The sequence below is a fragment of the Pipistrellus kuhlii genome, unplaced genomic scaffold (genome assembly GCF_014108245.1).
Source record: "Pipistrellus kuhlii isolate mPipKuh1 unplaced genomic scaffold, mPipKuh1.p scaffold_m20_p_11, whole genome shotgun sequence".
In the NCBI taxonomy this organism is placed as follows: Eukaryota; Metazoa; Chordata; class Mammalia; order Chiroptera; family Vespertilionidae; genus Pipistrellus; species Pipistrellus kuhlii.
In genome coordinates, this window is record NW_023425416.1 from 26,405,638 (window position 1) to 26,421,324 (window position 15,687).

At 34.9% G+C, this 15,687-nt stretch overlaps 1 protein-coding gene across 3 annotated transcripts in view; it reads right to left on the reverse strand.

Annotated features, from left to right (window-relative positions):
* Positions 1 to 1,558: 1,558 nt before the first annotated feature.
* The window catches only part of NCK1 (NCK adaptor protein 1), a 64,946-nt gene continuing 50,817 nt past the window's right edge, over positions 1,559 to 15,687 (reverse strand). For 2 of the 3 annotated variants that reach the window (XM_036431356.2, XM_036431357.2), the window contains exons 3-4: positions 4,890 to 5,602; positions 1,559 to 2,481 (exon numbers count right to left, since the gene is read on the reverse strand). In XM_036431356.2, coding sequence (XP_036287249.1) covers positions 2,287 to 2,481; positions 4,890 to 5,602 — 908 coding nt within the window. In that variant the 3' untranslated portion in view covers positions 1,559 to 2,286. Of the gene's footprint in view, positions 2,482 to 4,889; positions 5,603 to 15,399; positions 15,528 to 15,687 lie in introns of those variants that run through there. The other variant, XM_036431358.2, reaches the window with a different exon arrangement.

The following is a 15,687-nucleotide window of genomic DNA, read 5'->3' on the forward strand; positions in this document are numbered from 1 at the left end:
TGGAGATACTTGATACTTATACTTGACATATAAGGATGACCTTTTAATTTTTTTTATTTTTGGGGTATCTTTATAAAAACTTGTAGACCAGCATACTATAAACCCAAATTTCAACAAACCCAAGTTGCTCATCTGCTAGGCCTTATTCTTCCAGCAATGGCAATGGATTGCACTTGGCCTTCCTATTCTGCTTAGTGATAAATCTGTGACACACTGTCATTAATAGTGATAGGCGCCTAAGTTATGATCAACTAAGGAGAAGCAGCAAAAACTTTTACTTATTGAGTTTACACAGTTTTGAAGAACCTCCTTTCAATATTTTGTGCTATGTGTATTTAATAGCTAAGTATCTCCTCACAGAAAACAAAGCATCATCAAATGTTTGTTTGAAATTAAATAAAAAGATGTTTCCTATCTAGTCTTTTCAAAAGTACTTTATAACTGTTTTCAATTTATGTTCGTGATTTTACAGCAAAAAGATAAGCATACATAACTTATTTTCATTAAACTTACCTACTAATAATCATCTCCAACAAAGAGGGACTGATGTCTAACCACTATGCTGTACATCAGAAATACAAAATAATACTGAATATAAAATGTACTTTTAAAAATTAAAAAAAGGGGGGGGACTGAGAAAGATAATGAAATATAAACTAAAAGGCTTTAAAAGCAGATGTAACGAAGATGAAAGCTTATATATCAATGTCTTATTTATATTTGCTGACCCCTGTTGCTTAATGGGAGAAGCCGGGCCTGCCACCCAGTGGCAACATCTTTTAACATGATATTAAAATAATTTTAAGGTTTAAAGAAAAAATTTTTTTAATAAAACACCACCACACACACAAAAACAACTCAGCCCTCAATGGATAGGGTAACGGGTTTGATTCCAGTCAAGGGCATATGCCTGGGTTGTGGGCTTGATCTCTCGTAGGGTTGTGTAAAAGGCAGCTGATCAATGCTTCTCTCTCATAATTGATGTTTCTTTCTCTCCCTCTCTGAAATCAATCAAGATTTTATATATATATATAATATTTTATATAATATTATAGGCTGCACTGGGAAATTTTTCAAAATATATGACTTCTGTTTACAAGTTTTGTAATTTTAATAACTTTCAATTAAAATACTGAAGGTTGCTTTGCTTAAATTTCAATCTACAGAATAATGGACAAGCTGTGACCACAAAACAACTGGTTTTCTTCTGTGGCCTAAAGAGTAAATTTAATACTCTACAGTAGCCTCTCATCCATACACCCAAACTTCTGCTTGGTAAACAAAAACATAATAGAAACACTTGCAAAAGTAAGATTTAAAAAATACTTTTCTTTAACTATGAGTTTATCCCAGGTATAAATCAATTTTAGTTCACGGTCAACAACTCAAGCTGAACGGCAGAAATGGAAGTAGTATAAATACCATGCTGATAATTACTGATGAGACCAAGTATCGCACTGCCTATTACATCCCCCAAATTTGGCAATAGTGTTTTTACACCGGCACAGCTATGTCCTAACACAAGATGCTTTGGGGAAAAATAACACTAGAGCCTCCATTTACAGTTTGAAAAACGGCTTTGTTCTCTTGAATAACCAGATGAGAAAGAAGCACCCAAAAAGTCTTAGAAATTTAGAGATTTTTGTTTCCAACAATTGTAAATTAAAATTGTACAAGATATGTTTTTTAACCTATGTTCCATTTACAGTGAAGACAATGAATTTTTAAAAATAAAGGCAGATAAAACATACTTGATTGATATTTACAATGGCTTATGACAAATACAATACCTAAAAATAATTTCTAATTTTTCATTTATTATTGCTATTTAGTCACAGAAATGATTAACACTCTCCAAGAAATTTATTTTAGCTTATGTCATATATTGGTATAATTTTATATGAAGAGAAACCATTGAGAAAATGACTAATATGGCGCCCTTACAAGGAAATAAAGGAGACAATAAGGAAATTCTTCCATAGAAAGACTTCTAATTTGCATCATTTTTCAAAATATAAAACCTTAATATTAGAAACAAAGAAAAAAACAACAAAGGAAACAATAAAACAGAAGACAAAGGAAAAAGAATCGCTTATGCAGATGCTTTGCATACGTAGTATATATGTATGGGTTGAGTTATAATAAAAATACTTATGTATTATAGTCAATTCTCATATAGAGTTAGAAATAGCAACATCCAATCAAGTATGATTGGACTGACAGTTTCTCAGTCTTCAATTACATGACGAATTAGAGCTGTGCAGCAATCGTTTCTGGTCAGCAGTATCATGATAAATGCTTGATAAGATATAATTTTTCTCCTTGTTCACTTGTAAAAATTGGTGCCTTTTTGTAATGTTCTACAAGTTCTTCCATGGTGCTGAATTTACGCTGCCCAATGCAGTAGACAGTTTCTTTTAGCTGGACTTTAAAATGCTTGTTTTTCCCTTGTGCTTTTAGTGATACTGAGAAATCATTTGGCTAAAAGAGAAAAAACATGTAGGGTAAACATTTTGAAAGACATCTGTTAGCATTTTTATATTAAACTAATAACAATTAAAATGTGAACACTTATTAGGTGCTAGGCACTATGCTAAATTATTTATGCCTCCAAACAAACCCATTTTACTGATGAGAAAATTGAGGCTGAGAGAAGCTAAATAATCTAAGATTATCCATCTAGTTAACAAGAGCCAGGATTCAAACCCAAGCAGTAAGACTCCAAAGTCTCAACATGTTCTACCTAACACCACAAGCAAATCCTTTAAATATCTGAAGCACGTCTAGAGCTATCTTCTCTTCAGTCAAACTACCAGAGAAACACATGAGAAAATCTAAGACATCTACCACCTTTCAACTAGTAACTAATAGTAGCAGTCTTATAGAGTAGCTGATACAATATTCTGAATTCTCAAAGAAGGAGGAATAATGTAAACTTATGAGAGGTCATAAACTCAAATGCCTACAAGAGGAAGAAAAGTAAGGGACAGGGTGGATAGAGAAAACTCCAGTGTTACCCTTCCCTATCAAGCACCTGCTCTTCCGGTTATGCACCGGCCCCAGTCTAAGGGAGGTGGCCACTTAGCTGTGATTGTTGCCTTGTAGGAATATGGTCTTAACCTATTAACCCGGGAGTTCCCTTTTTAATTACACAACCTGTAATGGGCGCGTACTCTTTCACTAGGACGTGTCAGTACGTCACGCCCGAAGGATGTAATTTCATATTATTATTATTTTTATTTATATTTAATTAAAATAAATGATATATATAATATATATTTGTTTATATATAAAGCACAAAGGAAAATACAAAATTACAAAAAAATAGAAAAGAATACCAACAAAAAAATGGAAACATCGAATTAAAAAATTATAAATTTTACAAACAATTATAAAGATTACAAAAAATATATACCGTCCCTCTCAGGGCGCAACATATATTTCCAGGATGTATTCATACGTCCTACCCGTTCCCGATATTGTTTACGTTTGACGTATTTATAGGTCCCGCTCAGTTAACAGGTTAATGATGACAGACCTTCCAATTTTAAAAGGGATGTCTGCTCTCTGAATTTTTACAATTAATCTCCCAATATTTAAATGCTGACAATATATTCAAATGTTTTTTTAAAAACATTGTGCAAGTCCAACAAAATATGCCTGAGACCTCTACTTCAAAAACTCTACGGCTAAAAACAATGGTATATTTTGGTTAATATCTATGCTCAATTAGCCATAAGAAAATACACAGTATTCTGCAATTAAGCTACTACTTTAAACTTGCTTAATTAGACTTTTTAATGTAACCTAACACTCTTTTGAATAGTCTGTATCAACCCCAGAATCCTCTTTTTATCCAGTTACTGCCAAAGCTTCCAACAGCGGGCTACTTGGAAACATCCCATCCTTTACCACTCACTCCCAGGCCACTCCTTCCTAACCAGCCCACTGTTTGCCCTGGAAAGCAGGGCCAGGTCAGGCGTCCAAACACTCTTCCCTATCATCAATCACCTGCTCTTCCTGGGGGGTTGGTTATGCATGTTATAGGCCCCATTTCCTCAACTTTACACTTTGGCAGTTCAATCATTATCTTTCCTCCCTCTATCTCTTCCTTCCTCTTGTGCATATGCGTGCATGTGCATGCAAACACACACACACACACACACACACACACACAAAACTTGCCATCAGATAGCTTTTCTTCTGCCTTTCAACCCTTTGTACAATCACACATTCACTTTTGTACAACTACATACAAACAAAGCCAATACTAATCATGATTTGAAAAGTGGAAACACAGTGGTATCCTATATATATATATAAAAATGACATTTTAAGGGAAATGAGTATCACCAAATTCTAATTATCCTAAACTACCCAAGAGTCCACCTAACTATTTTTTATGATTTTATAGTTCTACTAGTATTACAATAAAATTTAACTTTTATCACAAGTGCATTTTAAATACCATAACCACTTTAAAAGAAAAAACTTTAATATCAAACTTTTAAATTTAGGAATTCTCTTTATTACATGGACAACAGTGCATCCAATATGCAATTTAAGAAATGTTTTCAAAACGAAAGAATTGTTTTCCCAGTTTAGTCTATTGCATCGTTCTACTCTCAATGAAGAAGCCAATGTTAAATTTTCTCCCCTTTTCAGTTTAATGCAACAGAAAATACTTTAGAAATGCAAAACCAACAGTATTAGACTAGGCCAAATAATCCAGTAGAGTATCACTATTAGGGCTATATTTTACTCAAAACAAAGTTGGAAAAAACGTTGACTTAAGCTTCAGAACATTTATAGGGAAGCCAATTATCCTCTCCAATTTTTTTTTAAATACTCAGTGCTCTATTTCCATTTACCTTTGAAAACCAACTTACCGAAGACTCACTGTCACGAATGAGAAAATCACCTTCATGCCCCCTTTCATTTAATGCCATTTCTGCTTGATGCCTGGTGACTTTCCCGTAATACCAAGGATTGCCAGCAAACTTTCCAGTGAGTGAAGGCCGAATGTAATCACACTGCGGAGGTGATGGTTCCAAACCTGAGGTTAATGGATTATTCTGCATAATGGTAACGTAGTTTTTTGGCACCAGACCAACCATTCCATTGATCTTCCTGCACTTCCACCACTCTGGGTCATTTTCAGGTTTTTCAAGAACATCCATTACATCTCCTTTCTCAAAATTAAGTTCTTCATCATTGGATGAGCTGAATGGGTAAAGAGCCTGTACCACATGCAACACTTGTCCAGTATTTAGGTTATTGACAACTGCTGCTAATTTCTCTGACAGAGAACCCACATGGTCACCCAAAGGACTGTCACCTTCCTCAGTTACGTAGTTTGAAGGGAACCATCCAACTTGTCCATTGTAGCTACCTCGCCACCACCCATCACTGCACTTCTCCATGACGATCACCTTCGTCCCTTTTATCAATGATAATTCATCCTCTCTCTCTGCCATGTAGTTAAATTTCACATATGCAGGCATGTTGAGGTCATAGAGACGTTCCCCTGGGTCAACAAAGCTATCATCAGCAGGAGCTGCAGAATCTGGTACACTAGGTTTTCTTTTCACTTTTCCAATGCCTGTTTAAATTAGGGGAAAAAAGGTCATGAGAATACGAAACAATGATAACCTAAAAAACCAATTTGCTCATTATTTTAAGAAATCTTTGACTAGTTTTGTAAGCTTTTAAACTTAAATAAATTCCTTTTCCACCTTCCCTTCCCACCCACCTTCTCCTCCCTTCCGTTCTTCCATCTCCATGACTTATAACTAGAAATTTGTACTTTTTGACTACCTCCTTTACCAATTCTCTTTTCATAACCACTTAACTGTAGTTACATGACAATTGACCTTTTCATCTTTTTTCTGGTCAAAGACCCTAAAATAACTGCACAATTCTAAAATTGTCCTAAATTAATGCATTTTCTCTGAAATGTAAATACAGATTATTTCTCTCATACCTACAATCTAAGTACATACATAAAGGATCCACAAAACCCATCTTCTTCTTATCTTATTTTTAAAACTTAGATTTTTATAACTGAAATAAACAATAACTTAACTTACAACTTGATGTATACAATATAAAATAGTTATGTCTGGGTAATACTCTCATTTGCTTTTTTAATTCCAAGACCCAAGTTGCTCCTATTTGTTTCCTATGTTTATTTTTTAAATAATATATTATTTGTTTGTCTCCTCTCATTCCATTCATATGTAAACTATACAAGTGCAAAGATTTTATTTACTTTGTTCATGGATATAATCAAAGGTGATCTCACAAAAGGTGATTAATATAAACTTGATGAAAGGTATAAGAAAATCATCAAATGATACCATCATCACAAATGTATGCTATGTCAACTCTAATCAGGCATTTTCACCAGTGCTCATTTCTTATCACATGATTTTATATTCTATTTTTATCAAGAAAACTAAGGCATTCCTAGGTAAAATTTTTCAAATACATTCTCACTCTCTCAAAACTTTCTCATTACTCTTACTCCTCTTCTTCATCCAAGTTTCTAACTACTGATCCTTCTGGGTTGTTGTCATCTTTACTGTCTCTTTTATGACTCTTGACCATCCTTGTTTCCTTTCTACATTGTTGTCTAAAATCGCACTCAGATCAGTTTTATTCTTAAATAATTTTACTTCAACTCTGCTATTCCCTTTAAACTATGCCATTTTTAAAAAGTTGTCTTCCCTTCTGCCTTCTATTTTTTCACCATTAACTCCTTATAATATTAATTTTTTTAAAACCTTGTTATAAAATTGCATTCTATTTGTTTAATAGTTTGTCTCCTTAATCAGAGAATGAGATTCCCTAGGGTAGAAAACAATTTTATTACCTTGTATCTCCAGTGCTTAGCAGTACAGTACCTACACTAGTGGCAGAAATAAAGTCAATTTTTGTGGATGAATCCAAAGTGAACAATTCCTTAGTTAAAAGTGTTTCCTAAGATGCCATGCTTGTACTTCCTCTCTACTTCAAGGAAATCATTTTCATTTTCTATAACTTCTGTATAGAAGGTTCCAAGATCTCTTTGCAGCTCTTAAGCTTTTTCTAGAATTCAAGCACTACAATTCCAATTGTCACTAGATATCTACAGATTGTACCACAGCACCTCAAATACAAACACCTAGGTCCAAATAAAATATCCATAGATCAACTCCCTTCCTCCCAATTTTCTTACTTCTGATTAATGGTACCATTATCCTTTAAAATCCTCACATTAGAATTCCTATGGAGTTGAAAACTCTAGGCCTCCATCCATCCACCAAAAAATAATTAATGAGCTGACAAATACTGTCAGAATAAACTTTTGCAAAATACTGGAATATAGTAAAAAACTTACAAAAACTAGGGCCAAACTTAGGGAAGAAAGAAGCTGCTGCTTTGTAGCATAGAGAAAGTGGTGGCATTTTAAGTTGCTTGCCAACAATCACTTATATCCCCAATTAGTAGTGGCTGTGAGAACAGTAATCTGCACTCCTAATGCCAGAAGAAGCACCAAAGATCTTATCCTCAAAGAACTGTGGTTATGGGTTTCAATCTATCTCAGCTACCTGAAGGACCAGGACTTGCCTTAGTTTCACCTGACCTGGAGCATTCCCAGGGCAAGAGGTCTTTTGCTGAAATTACTAATTGATACAGTAGTCTGGGGCAAGGGACAACAATTGGACAAGAAACAGACATTAAAAACCCGAGAAAGAAGCGTTTGGATAAGGATATACAGGGGTTAATAAGGGCTTTTAAAAGTTCCTGTGTACATCAGATAATCAAGTTTTCTGAAATACATCCATACATATATGGTCAAATGATTTTCAAAAAGGAGGCAAACATCATTCAATGGGGAAAAGAATAATCTCTTCAGCAAACTGGATACCCACATGCAAAAGAATGAAGCTGGACTCCTACTTCACAACACACACAAAAATTAACTCAAAATGGATCAATAACACAAGTATAATAGTTAAAACTTTTTAAAATATATATATTTTATTGATTTTTTTTTACAGAGAGGAAAGGAGAGGGACAGAGAGTTAGAAACATCCATGAGAGAGAAACATCGATCAGCTGCCTCCTGCACGCCCCCTACTGGGAATGTGCCCGCAACCAAGGTACATGCCCTTGACCGTAACTGAACCCGAACCTTTCAGTCCGCAGGCAGACGCTCTATTCACTGAGCCAAACTGGATTCAGCTAATAGTTAAAACTTTAAAACTTTCAGAAGAGAACATAGGGTAAAATTTTCATGAGCCTGGATATAGCAATGAATTCTTAAGATTTGAATCCAAAAAAGCACAAACAAAAAAGATAAATTGTATTTCATTAAAATAAATATTTGTGTAAAAACTATCAAGAAAATGAAAAGACAACCTACAGAAATAGAAAAGACTATTTTCAAATCATATCCTGTTAATTAAGGGCATATAACATATTTATGTTAGAACCAGCAACAAAAGAAAAATCCCATTTTTAAAAAATGGGCCAAGAATTTGAATGTTTCTCCAATGATATATGCAAATGCCCAAAAAGTACATGAAAAGATGCTCAATATCATCAAACATTAGGGAAATATAAATCAAAATCACAATGAAATATCACTTCAAACCTACTGGGATGGTGATAATAAAACCAAACTAAACCAAACCAAAAAAATAAGAAAGTGTTGGTGAGGATATAGAGAAATTGGAGCTCTTCTTACATTGCTGGGCAAGGTGTAAAAAGGTGCAAGTGCTATGGAGAACAGTTTGATGATTCCTCAAATGTTAAACACAGAATTACCATACGATCCAATAATTCCATGCCAGGTGTATGCCCAAAAGAATAAAAAAAGGTATTCAAACAAATACTTGTACACAAATGTTCACAGCTTCACTATAACCAAATAACCAAAAAGTAGAAACAACCTAAATGTCCATCAACAAATGGATAAACAAAATGGTATATTCATATAATGTAACATAATTTAAACATAAAAGGTTTGAAATAGTGATACGTTACAACATGAATGCACCTTAAAAACTGTGCTAAATGAAAGAAATTGGACACAAAAGGTCATATATTATACACATTTATATTAAACTAGTAGCCCAGTGCACAAAATTCATGCATGGGGGGGGGGGGTCTCTCCGCCCAGCCTGCACCCTCTCTAATCTGGGAATGCTGGCTCCTAACCACCTACCTGCCTGCCTGCCTGATTAACCCTAACCACTCTGCCTGCCAGCCTGCTCACCCCAACAGCCTTCTCGCCCCCACCTGCCCCCCCACCGCCTGCTCACCCTCAACTTCACCCCCCCACCTCCCCACCTTCCGCCTGGCAGCCTGATTACCCCCCAAGAGCTTTCCACTCCTGGCCTGATCACCCCTAACTGCCTCTGCCTCGGTCCCGCCACCATGACTTTGTCCAGCAGGATGTCCAGAAAGTCTCCCAGTCTAATTAGCATAATACCCTTTTATTAGTATAGATAGCCAGAATAGGTAAATCCATATAAACAGAAAGCAGTTAGTGCTTGCTAGAGGCTGAAGGAAAGGGGTAACAGGGAGTGACTGTTTAACGGGGATGGGTTTCCTTTTGGGGTGATAAAAATGGTTTGCAATTAGATAGATGTGATGATTACACATCATTGTTCATGTACTAAACAGCACTGAATTGTACATCTTAAAAAGGTTAATTTTATGTTACATATGCTTTACCTCATAACTTTTTTTCTTAAAAGATCCCCACATCAGAATCTAAAAACAAATAAACAAACAAGCAAAACAGAAATAGACTAATAGATACAGAGAACATTTTTTTTCTTGATACTCCTCTCTCGAGAATATTTTTTCCACTGATTTTTTTAAAAGGGGAGTGACCCCTTAAGTCAATTCCCTGAATAGATATTTCCACTTTAGTGACATATAATAGTTTAGTGACATATAATAGTTTACCTTTTTGGCAAGTTGCTTACCCAAATCTTATTAAAACTTCTACCTTTCAAAAATCTATTCAAGGACCATTTCAAATTAACAACTTTATTCATCTTTCCACTCCATGTTTCTCAACATCTTTTTCCCCCACCTTCACTCTCAGTAGTATGTACTCTTTCCTTTTTTAAAGCACTCTAGCACCTTATATTTCTGGAGTGCTTGTATGATAGTGTTTCCTATGTCTATCTTTTAAGCTTTTTTTTCTTCTTCTTTTTAGCTTAAGCTTCCGGAGAAGAGCATTCTGCCTCACTGATCTTTTTCTATCCCTATACTTTAGAACTGTGTTATAGCAGATGTTCAATAAATGTTTTGTTCATTGACTAAAACTGAATACTAATAAAAGAAAATACAAAATTTTAAACCTGAAAACAAAGGCAAGTTACAAAATGATTTTTTAAAATTAAATATATTGGGGTGACTTTTAATAAGATACAGGTTTCAAGCATACATTTATATAATACATGATCTGTATATTGTATTGTGTGCCCATTTAAAAATTTCTCAATAAGATAACCTTTAAGACTAATTATACAGCGTCAAAAAGAAAAAAAAAAGAATTTTTGGACAGTCCCAAAAATGAAAGTGTCTCCCCCGCCCCCCGCCCCAACACACACACAAATAACCTATTTTAATCTTAAAGGCCAGAAATATTTTAGGGAAAGAACCTAAGTTTAGAATATTCATTTTTCTATGCAATACAAAGCCTCATGTGGTCTCTCTTTTGAGCATGTCTTTAATCTCATACCTGTTCAACTAATACTATAGCCATACAAGCTCCTCAGTTACCAAAATACACGTTCAATTTCAAGGATATGAGCCTTTACACATGTTTTTCTGCCCTATGACATTCACCAACTTCAGTCTTCAAGACTCAGTCATGTATCTTCTCACTAAAGATTTCCCTATTTCTCCCCAAAACAGTTAATGTATTTCCTCTATGCCACTACTATTATTTGTAAATATTAGTAATCCTCAATACTCCGTATACCAATATTAGCTTCCTTGAAATCAAACACCATGTTTTTAATCACCTATCTATTCCCAATGCCTGATACTAAGTTCCATTAGCATTTATCATGTGAACGACAGACAAATGTATGCATAATCAATAACTTACACTTTTTTTACCCTGCTTTTACAATTCTTTGGAAAGGGCCTGTTTACTGCCCTTTGTTTCTATTACTAAAAAAGTAATCTTTTAAGTCTTTCAGCAATGAGAATAGATGTGAAATTACTTTATAAAATTATACAAATATAAAATATTAATACCTCTTAATTTCTAAATTATGTTATAATCAACAATTAGATCACTCTACAAGCAGACTTGCACAGGTATTTTTTTCGTTTGTTAATCCTCACCTAAGGATATTTCTTCCATTGATTTTGAGAGTGGAAGGGATGGAGTAGGGGGTGAGAGAGAGAAATATGGATGTGAGAGGGACACATCAATTGGTTGCCTCCCAACTGCCCTCTTGCAACACAGGTATATATCCTTGAGTTGGAATCAAACCATCAACCTTTAGTGCAAGGGGGGTAAGGGAGTAGGAGGGTGGGAGTGCTTTAACTGCTGAGCCACACTAGCCAGGGCCTCCTCAGGTATGTTTTTCCTAAATTCTTCCCAACTTCACAGTACAACTCCTAATCTCAATTGGTCCCTTTTGCATTAAACCTTTCTAATCTATTGCTTGACTCTAATCTTTAGTCCATATGGGTGCAAAAGAGACCCTAAGTATAAATTTTGTCCTGCTATTTACTAGTTAATTTGATCTTGGTTGAGTTATTTAATCTTCTTTAAACTCCAGTTGCCTTGCTTGTGAAATGATAGTGTGGTATTAAGTACCTATCTCATAAATTTTTGTAAAGAATTTTTAAAAGTTTATATATTAAGCACTCAGCACAGTGCATAGCACATAGCAAGCAATGGTAGTTACTACTTTCCAACTCCTTCATATTGGTATTTACTTTTAAAAAATACTTAAGCCTTTATTATAGCATAAAATAGCAGGCCCTGGCCAGGACTGGGAGGGAAATGCTCAGGTCTAAACACTGAGGAGCTGCATAACTCTGAGGCACTCATTTTTATTGTTAGCTTTGTTTTTTGGGGGGGGGGGGGGGGGAGGGAGTGTTAGCATACCTTCCAATCCTTCCGTTACTTCTAACCACTGGTCTAACTTCTCTCTTCCTACAACTCTGCTTCTTAACCAAAACAATATATTGTTAAGGCCTCAAAAGTTTTTAAGAACTTTGGCTAAATATTCTGAATATTGCATCTTCACATGATAGTTGTCCTCTTCCTAAGGTCATTCTTTGTACCCACAACTATTCTTTAGGTAACCTGGCTTTCAAATCTTTAATATACGGATACCAGGATTTGGAAGCATCTGGATTTCTCAATACCACTGGTTAAAGTAATGTTGTAATAATATATAGAAATGTTTAAAAATACTTTAAAATGTTTAAGTTAACTTTCTTAAAACTTAAAATGAGGTATTAAGGACACATTCTCCACTGCCCTAAAGCGTGTGTACCTCATAAATAAGGATTTGAAACTTTAGTTACTGACTCAGAATGACTTGCTAAAATAACCATTTGTGTGAATAATGTACTCTCCCTAGATAACCACATGTAGCCCCTCGCCCTGTTTGAGATTAACATGTGTGCATTGATGTAATTCAATGATAGCTGCCTGAACTGCTACGGGAATGAAACAGGCTTTAAAAAGGGGTCCTGGCCGGCCAACAATGCTCGCCTGTTGAAACAGCCACAAAGCACATCCTTTTATCAGTCCGGCAAGCAACACCACTCCTCGCTCCTCTTTCTAGCAGACCACATAAGGACAGCTAATACCTCCCAATGGAGAGGTGACCAAGCTCTCGGGTGAGGAATGCTGGCCCCCTGCATCCGGACCAAACCAACCCAGCTGCCAGACCCCAGAGGATAGCACCCCGAGGTTCCCATCAAACCTGTATCCGCAGCACCAGGAACTTTTGTAAATAATAAAATACTATGTGATTTGCTACTGCATATGTTTCATGTGGTGTAATTAACAGCTAAATCATTTTGTGTGCGCTTGAAATTGAAATTAAAGCTTCTGGTCTTGTCGGTCCTAAGCCTGCCCTTGGTCCTGCTTGCGTAGAATAGCCTCTTTGCTAGTAACTACTTGAATGTCCCAACACCTGCACGGGTAGAGAGAGAGAGAGAGAGAGAGAGAGAGAGAGAGAGAGAGAGAGAGAGAGAGAGAGAGAGAGAGAGAGAGATATAAAGTGTGTGTGTGTGTGTGTGTGTGTGTGTGTGTATGTAAAAGGAACATCTAAGATAAACACCCCAGATCCTTTCCCGGGACCTACGTGTGACAAGTATGTCTACCCAAAGTATATAAACTAAGCCATGCTTTATTTATTTGGCCAACATACACAGAAAGAAGCTATAGCATCCCTTTACCAGAGCACCACATAAATTTGAATCAATGCCATTATGAACTGTGTTGAGATCTTTTAGCATCTACATTATCACAGCAGCTCTAAGTCTTTTATACTCATGCAAACTGCTGCCAGGCTAGATTCTCAACATTTTCAAATTCTTTTAAAAACTTAAATTTACGTTAATGTCTGTTCCTACTTATCTTGTTTATTTATGTTGTTTTTAGCTTTCAAATAATATTTCTGTACAAAATGTATTTGTCATTCTTCCAGCATTAGGTCTTAACATTAAGCATGTTATTTTCCCTCCATCTAAATCACTGAGTAAATAAATATCCAATAGAATGAGGCCAAAGAAAGTATTCTTTCTTTAGGGAACTATAATTCTGTTATGTTCGTACTTCAAAACCAATTTCTCCCTCCTGGATATCCCCCAGGTTTTTATGGCACATCTAAGATTGGTCAGCTGTTTACCAGCACTATAAGACTTCCAGAGTTCAAAGGGACTTTCCAGGGTCATAGTCTTGCACAATTCTCTCATTTATAAATAAAGAATAGGAAGTTTAGTTATATATCCTTGGTCACATGATTAATAACTGGTATTTCTGGAAGCAGAACTAAGGAATTCTAAATACAAAAATATAGTGTTCTTTCCATTACAGATTTTTATTTATATTTTGTATTTTCTGTTCATTTTTATCTACAAAAAATAGAGAAATTATTATTCTGTTTGATCTAAAATATTGTGCACTTTTTGTTTTCAAGGGTATTTTTGCTGCCATACAAGAAGCACACATTCTATTTCCTCAAATTTTTAAGTCCATTCAGGGAATAGGCGAGTGAATAGCCTGTATCTACTCTGACAAGCTGGAAAGCAAAATAAATGTCAATTCTGACTTGCTGCTAGTGAACAAAGGGTATTTTGGTTACAAATATCAAATCCTGACCCTGACCCTACAAATATATTTAGGATTAACTATCAACTTTCTAAGACTCAAAGAGAGAATGATGATTTTATCATTGTACGGATAATGTAAATTCTATGAGAGTACTAGTTTTATATTCTATGATTTTTGCCTTGCTTGCAATAGGCTCTCAATAAAAATATCCTGATAAACAAATAAATGAATAAGTTAAAGAATAAACTGTAAAAGGAACACTGACCAAAAAAGCTGATCTAAAAATTTTTATAACTCCCCCAAAGCAACAAAAAAGATATATCTCTTGGCTATTAAAATTAACTAAATAATAAAAGGAGTCTTAATATTACAATTACAACATTCTTTTTCAGCAAAGTGATTGCTCTTTTCCATTTTGCCCCTTACCTTGAAATTTCGACAGGTTACACTTTGTTTCCTTATACTCCCTATATATGAGACTTCATAACAATTCTGTTCATTTTTCTAGAAATATCAAGTAAATGTTCAGAGACCAAATCAACTTCATTGTCATAAGATTATAAAAAGGCCATCACTAGGTAGAAAGATTAGGCTCTTGTATTAGTATTACTTTATGACCAGAACTCAAAAACAAGCCAAATAATTTATTATTTTCCTCACTGTTTATATTTTCTTTGCAAGCAGTTGCTCTGAGAACTCATTTCAAACTATAAAATTTCACACTTACCGAAACAGTAATTTTTAGCAATCCTGCATGGATTAAAACAAAACATTCCATTTACTGGTGCTTTTATTAAATGTTCTCTTCTACATTGTTCCTCTAAAATCTAAGTAAAAAGTACTAAAACAATACTGTGTTAATTTTGCTATCTGTTAAACAGTGTTACAATATTTTAAAACTACGTTACTTATAAAGTCAAAACTAATATTATTTGATATCACCAATAATTTAATAAGCCACATAAGCACCAACCTATATAATCCCCTCCCATAGGTTCTCTCCTTACAGTTTTCCTTTAAATTACAAAAGTGAAAAATCTAATTTGAAAACTATGGATTTAATAAACAGATAAACTTACTGAAAAAATCTTTAAAGGCGTTTAACCAATCCATTTAGAATAAAAATTCCGTGTTTTCTTTTGTCAGTTACAGCTCGGGACAGTTCTGAGTGAGCTTCCTGGTCTGTTCTGTAACACTGAAACTTCCCACACCCAACCCACGTGACTTGGCCCACACCCAGGCAATACAAAGTTTTTCTGAGGCTACTCTCTTTCCAAACATTTCCCCCCCTGAATTATAACAGAACCTGTAAAGCAAGTATATTATGGCCACAAATGTGATCTTATTATTCAGAGTTATTTTAGAAG